This window comes from Atta cephalotes (genome assembly GCF_000143395.1).
Source record: "Atta cephalotes unplaced genomic scaffold scaffold00089, whole genome shotgun sequence".
NCBI classification, from domain to species: Eukaryota; Metazoa; Arthropoda; class Insecta; order Hymenoptera; family Formicidae; genus Atta; species Atta cephalotes.
In genome coordinates this window covers 27,872-35,602 of record NW_012130153.1, presented here as the reverse complement: position 1 = coordinate 35,602, position 7,731 = coordinate 27,872, and the positions used below count along the sequence as shown (strand labels likewise).

General features: G+C 40.3%; 1 protein-coding gene across 1 annotated transcript in view; it reads right to left on the bottom strand.

Moving 5' to 3' along the window:
• Nucleotides 1–5,898, bottom strand: part of LOC105624820 (proline-rich protein 2-like) — a 9,276-nt gene extending 3,378 nt beyond the window's left edge. Inside the window, exon 1 of the mRNA XM_012206170.1 lies at nucleotides 5,841–5,898. Coding sequence (XP_012061560.1) covers nucleotides 5,841–5,898 — 58 coding nt within the window. The remainder of the gene's footprint in view (nucleotides 1–5,840) is intronic.
• Nucleotides 5,899–7,731: the final 1,833 nt, after the last annotated feature.

Below are 7,731 nucleotides of genomic sequence, written 5' to 3'. Positions count from 1 at the left end.
CTCTCTCTCTCTCTCTCTCTCTCTCTCTCTCTCTCTCTCTCTCTCTCTCTCTCTCTCTTTCTCCCCTCGTTCCCGCTCTCGTTCCCGTTCCCGTTCGACAAAGAGAAAACGAACGAGCGAGCGAGAGATAAAGAGGTAGAGCGCGCAAAAGGATTGAATACGAGCGAGAAGACGAGACGAAGAGAGCGACTAACACCACCCAACTCAACAGATCAACTTGCAGTCAGGAACGTAAACTGACTTGGCGCGAAATGGCGACACTCACGCGCGATAATTTCTCGTGCTGTCAACTACGCCCAGCTCGTAGAGGGATTGGAAATTGTCGTCGATCATTTGTTCGCTGTTAAAAATTTTCTTGCGAATTTCTTGCGAATGATCGCGTTGGCACGTCACAAGAAATCTTGGTGCAATAACGAGATGTATACACACTCCGTAGAATCGCAAACAGTCGCGAGAAATCGCGAGAGATATGACATATACCGTTACTGATAATAAACGCTCATAATAAATCGATTTTCATCACTCACACGTGCCACAATGCCACCGCAGACGGCAGAAGCGCTCACGGGTATGCACTATGCACTTACGCACGTGCGCCAGGAGCGTAACTAAGCCACACACGCACCTCGTCCCCAAACATCTCCAGTGCTCCCTCGCGGACCACGTGTTCCGCTCTCTTTATCTCTCTTCCTCGTTCTCTCTCTCTCTCTCTCTCTCTCTCGTCTCCCTTCCTCCCGTTGTCCACGGCGTCTCCGTTCCCCGCCTTCTCGCCTTCTCGGTGTCGCCACTCACGCCCGAGTGTCAACTGGATTTCTTCCTCGGCCGCAGACGATAATTGCTATTCCACGCGCCAACACCGAAGAGGGTTGCCATTCTTTCGGTATTTTCCTCCGCTCGTCGAGCGCAGGCGACGGCCGTGATGAAAAGTCAGGGCCCACGAGGATCCAAGTTTCGTCGCGTACATCCCCGCACCGCCGCGTCTTCATGACGCGACGCACGCACGCACGCACGCACGTACACACGCACGCACGCACGAACCTCCCCCGGAGGAGAATCGTCTGCTCTTCTTCTATCCCTTTCTCGAACCGCGTGGTTTGTTGTTTCTCACGCGCGACCACCAGACCACCTCACCGCTGATCTCACGCGAATGGCGACGCGTCGCGAATCGCGACGCGCCAGCTTACGTCACTGTCAGGCGTCACTGCCGCGCGTGTCTCTGTCTCTCCGGCCGGCGCGGACGCCACGAACGCGAACGGATTGCGATCACGATTTATACGATGTGTACGTTAATCGTTCACGATCTCTCTCTTTTTCCAAAAATTCTCGGTCGATTGTCGTCGAAGTTACACACCGTTACGCACTTGGCGCTCTCGCACCGATATTGATTGTCACTCGTGTGCCCCACGCAGCACGCTTCGCGTAATTTCGCGGCTATAAGTTATCTCAACAGCGCGTTCGCAACATCGTTGCCTCGCAAGCGTCGCGTCGAAATTTGAACTTCTTTCCGTCGCGCTCGACGAATTATTTTCCCGAGGGAAGGAAAGAAGCAACTTGCGCGACTGACCCCCAAGTCTAGGCGTGACTCGCGCGAATTTGGCGACTGGTTTTCATATCCCGCGAAACGGTTACACATCAGCGGACTTGGACGCGATAATTTTCGATCGATTAATCAAGAGGAAACTTTGGCAACGCGGTGTCGCCTGTTGCATGCATGCGACATGTCGTGTATGTGTATATGTATGTGCGTGACAGCAATATTACGCATTCAAATTCGCAAAGGACACGGAGAAACGTTACATGACGCGCGTTAAATCGTGATGAGTTTCTGTGGAAAGCTTGCTGCAAATCCGCATGATTTGATAACGCTTCCAGCGATTTTTTTCTTCGCGCACTTCACTTTGGGCACATAGCGCATAAAATTGTTCCAGTATACCGCAATTACAATTCCACGCGTGCCGATCCAAGTCGTACATACTTCACCCCGCGTACTCCTTCGGAGCGGAAACGATCTCACAGTCGTAAGTCGTCGCGCGTTGAATCCGCGTTGCTCCGAAAAGCCACGTTTCCCGTGCAACTCGTGCGACACTTGCGTACGCCAGCGCGAGTCGCGACGTCTACCTCGAAGCCGGGAGAGCGGAAAAACGTGAGGTGGGAATAGAAGAAATAAAAAAGAGAGGAACTAGAGCGAGAAAGTGAGAGAGGAGGAGAAAGGTGGCACGAAAGAGATAGAGAAAGGACAACGAAGATCACCACTACGGACTCGGCGTCGCCGTTCGCTCGCGGGGACTCGTACCTCTCCCTCCCTCCCCCCTCCCGCCCCCCGTGTAGTGTTCTCCTCGCGTTTCCAAGGTGGCAACCACCCCCGACAGATAGCAGTGTAAGTATATGTATATGTATATATACCGTGTCGTACACGACAAAGACGTCAAAGACAAGCGCGCGTGCGATCGCGAGAAGCGGCCGACAGCTCGCCCCACGTGGAGCGGCTCCCACGAACGTGTACGGCCCTGCGCGCCGAGAGAGAGCTGCACCCCTGACCGCAACAGGACTGCGCCGCGGTTACTCTTTTCTCCCGTCGTCGCTGCCGCCGCCGCCGCCGCCGCCACCGTCACCGCTGCCGCCACCGCCGCCACCGCTGTCGTCGTCGTCGTCGTCGTCGTCGTCGTCGTCGTCGTCGTCGTCGTCGTCGTCGTCGTCGTCGTCGTCGTCGTCGTCACCACAATGTGCAGCGAAAAAACGTCCTCACCCAGCGTACGTCAACTAAGGCGGTTTAGCGTCGTTATTCTCGTAGACATACAACCGACATAAAGCATCGTTGACAAGGTGCTACGATCGCAGATCGAAAGACGTCTCTTTATGCAAATGTGCAACGGCGCGTTGCCGGCCGGTGCATTTTTTTTTCTTTACTCGCTGTCGTTTGAAAGTCGCCCGTCGCGGGGGACTCGCTGCCGGTTGACAGTGTCACCCTAAAAATCAATAAGGGGTTCACTCTATCCCGTCGCCCCCCCTTCCTCCTCCTGCTCCTCCTCCTCCTCCTCCTCCTCCTCCTCCTCCTCCTCCTCCTCTTCCTCCTCCTATTCCTCCTCCTCCTCCTCGTTTTCCTCCTCCTCGTTTTTCTCCTCCTCCACGCGGCTCCTCTCCACTCTTTCGCTCGCTCTCACTCTCTTGCTTCCTACCCCCATATCCCAGTAACGTCGACAGCGGGGGTCGACCGGTCGTTCAAGTTATAGCGGCTGGACATCACGTCATTCTATCAAGCGATGATGTAATGCTAGAAGATTCGTTGTTCCCAAAATCCCAAAATTTATTGCAGCCGACGTGGAGATGACACTGTCTTACGAGAAAATATTTCTCCTCTCTCGCGAAAATATAAAGAATCGATAAATAAAATCAATGCTTGTCGTAATAAAGAGATTTGGAATATTACATACACCGGCAAGTATTTTGTAGAAATAATTGGATCGCTCTATTTGTTTTAGGATTATTCTTAAAAAATTGTAAAATTATATTAATTTTTCAAATAAAAGCCATTTAGAATATATCACTCGAAAAAATTCTTTAGACTACGTCAATCTACTTAGCGAGATTTATCACGATGAAAAAAGATTCATAAAATTCTGATGGCGACGCACTCGAGTGCTTTCATGTTAAATTGTGGAAACTTAACGTTTGCAGCTTCTCTTGAAAGATTTAGTTCACTCGCTCGAGCAAAATTATTGAAAAATATGCAGAAATTGCTATATGTGAGAAAATGCGTTCTTATTTCTACGAGTCATGCGTGTATACGCGCGTACATACATTGTGATGTGAACATCACTACTCTTTTACGCTGTTATGGTTCCTCGCTCCTTCCGACTCGCGAGCTGTTAGTATAGAATAGAAACACAACGCTATGGAAGATTATACCGACCTACTTCACTGGCACTGCCTGGGAAATTTGGAAGAATTATCGTGTGGAAGTTACGTCGTTAAGATGTAATTATATACATAACGTTATTTTATCCCACGATCTTTATGATCATTCGTGAATGCAAGATGAATTTTTATTCTCAAATGAAAAATTACATTTATATACATATATAAAAATTACGAGCACACAATTGAAAAATTTGTATTAAATTTACACATTTCACGTGCCCCAAACGTGCCTTCACTCAGATCTGTGTGTTAATTTACCACAAGGTGGACACCTAGAAAATAAACATTATGTAAAAATTAATATAAAGATATAATTCTGATATAATTTGGAAAAATTTGTGAAAACATACATATTTCTTTAGTTAATATTTATAATATGTTTTTTATAATATGTTATTAGAAACATCTTTCATCATTTATCTTTTATTGACTTATTATCTTAGAATTTATGTTCGAAAACTATATTATTTTTTTATATTATTTGATCACGCACACATTATATTATTTTAACACAAAAAATGTTAAACATTAATTTAACATTAAATATTCAAATAATATAATCGAATTATGTCAAATTAACATAATTAGATATGTTTCAAATTCAAAATTAAAGTCTAACAAGGATCGTTTAACTCAAGTATAAGTATGTCCGTGTACTAGAAGAAAATTCTTTAAATTGACAAATTTAATTTATAACACTATTATTATTATTATTATTATTATTATTATTTCAGATTGATTGTGTTGCTAGTCTGAAAGTAATCAGTGCGTAGTCATATAGCCGAAATAAATTTACTTAAAATAAATTAATACGTATAGAATTACTATTCTAACATTCAACTTTGAATGTATTTGACTCTTCTTTTTATACTTTGTTTATTTATTGTTAGTAAATTCAAAAAAATTTCCGTTAGCTAGGTTTAGAACAGTGTGAGGAAAAATTTAATTAATTTATCGACTAATATAATTATGACTAAAAATATAATTCTTGATTATAACAAGCGATTAAAAATAAATCTTAAATATTGATCAATTAAATTTCAATCACTAAAATTAATCGAGTAAATAAATTTTTGTAATTATGATTGAATCAATCGATTGATTGAGAATCATTAACTGCAAATAACATTAATCGTTATTTATTAATTATTAATTTTTTAGTTTAGCATATATTTAACTTATGATGATTAATGTATGCAGTCATTAATCCCAACAAAATAATTTATCGATCAATAATTTATCGATTTGTATAGCTTTTTGGTATGACACATTCTTTGATAACAGTTCGCAAAAATATAATTTATAAATATTATTATATTATAAATATAATTTTTGAAATATCATTATAAATTAACAGTTAACGATTGATTATTATTTTATAATCGACGATATTTGATTTATTGAAATTTATCATGATTATACATATCATGAATTTTTAATCGATTAATTTAATCGACTAGTTGATCAGAAACTTCGATTGATTATATACTCGTACCAAATTGTTTGACAACTTAACTTCATTAATTGATTACAAATCATGATGATGTATATTTTAAATTATCAATCGATTATTTTAATTAAAGAAATTAATCGATAATACCCACTTCACAGATTTCTGTTGCAAATTACACAGGATGTTCCATAAAATTTTAAATAATGCATTAAGATTTCTCGAAAACTATGGTAGACGTGGAAAAATGTTTCCAACAAAAGTTGTATGATTCGGAGGGGGACATGAGAAGGTTTCATTAATTTGCCTTTGGGTAGGTTGCCAAGATCAAATCAAGATCGCATCGATTTTTTAAATAAAATATCCTATTTTTGATGGCAGAATCTAATAGCTAGTATCGAGAGTTTTTCAAAACGCTATAAATATTTTTTTATTAAATACTTTTTAAGTTATTATGATGTTTGAAAGTTACCGCCTTGGGCATTAGCATTATCCAAACCACTTGCTAAAATCTCTTGAATGTTGGTCATGTCCTGGATATCATTTCTCATGATCAAAGTCAATGGAGGTTCTACCTCTTATTTTCATTTTTACGTAAAAATAAATTTTTAGTGCAAAAATGAAAATAAGAGGAATAATCTCCAATGATCTCTTTGATCTTGACAAACGTTATCCAGGACATAATCCCGAACAACATTCAAGAGATTTTTAGCTGTCGGATATCTTGCGTAATGCTAATGCCGACGATACTATAACTTTCAAACCTTGTAACTCGAAAAGTACATAATAAAAAATAATTTTATTATAGTATTTTGAAAAGCTCTTAACATCAGCTATTAGATTCTGCCATCAAAAATAGGGTGTTCCATAAAAAAAAAATCGATGTGACCTTGATCTGATCTTACGCTACCCAAGGACAAATCAATGTACGTTTTTGTATCTCCCTCCGAACTCCCTACAACCATAACTTTTCTTTGAAACATTTTTTCGTATCTACCATAGTTTTCGAGAAATCTTAATGCATTATTTAAAATGGGACATCTTGTAGATTGCAACCTAATATAATAATATTAACAATGATTGAGATGATTACGATTTTTAAAAAAACATACTGTTTCTTTATTACAAAAGTGATGGCATAATTTAAAAATTAAAAAATTTAAATTTCTTAGAAAAGGGAAAGAACTATTTTCCGACTTGACATAAAATTATTAACTAATCAAATAATATCAAAAAGAATATATTTTTAACTTAATCGAATGTCATTTTTGTTATATTCCTTTTATAATTCTTTTTTAAATTATGATGTTTTAACGATTATTCAAGAATTTAAGTTAATTCACTTTTGATGTGAGATAAGCTAACTCATTTACGTTAATAATTTGAAAATCATATTTTCTTGTGTTATTTTTGAAGTAAAGGAGCAATATCTACCCTGCAGCGTGGATAGATATTGATGAAATCCACAAGAGTTGAAAAAAAAATGATCGATCAACGTCTTGTCTTCACGACAGTACGTATCAGCTTCCGTTTTATTGACCACTAATATCGCGTCTGATCTCGCTACAGATTGTTCAAGGCCGCGTTGAGAAGTAGGAATACAGTACGAATATATGAGCAATGGCGCTTACTCCTCGTCAGGTCCACGTAACGCGAGATGCGGCAGCATCTTGATACGTATCTGCCGCCGGGCACCATCGCGCGTGGAGGCGCGACTCGATAACCCTGTGTTTCGGGGTCAGCACGATCGCCTTTTATATACGCCTCGGAGATGGAGGGAAGTCGCCTTCGGCGACAGTCGATGCGTCAGCTGTCCCCTTGACTTCGACGATTACGTCGCGATAAGAAGTAGTAGTCGGCGAGTGACACGTCGGCGACTACTATTGACGTTGACAAACTTTCAAAAATCCCAGTCCGTTTATTTATTGCGAGAATGATCTTTTACGCAAACAGATGACGTGGGAACAATTCAAATAAATTTGTATAGGTTTAATGCGGTTTTCTCAATATATAACAAATTGCTTGCCGCGAAAGATTAACACCTTCTTAGGTGTTACTATATAGGTTTATACCTAGTTTCGATAAACATTGTCGACCTGCGGTTTTAAACTACAACTTTGTTCCCCTTTATGAAAAAAAAAAAAAAAAAATAGTAAAGACTAATAAAAACGACGTCTACTTGTTTTTTGGCATTGCAAATTGTCCCTGATAAATGCAGCTTATCACGACATAATTAATATGTGAACAATCTGCGACTTATCTCGAGCTTTATTTGAAACATTGCTTTAATATGTTATATATGTATTGGTACATGTTTCACGATCAACTAAAAGTAACACGATATCAATATTATAATTTCACAC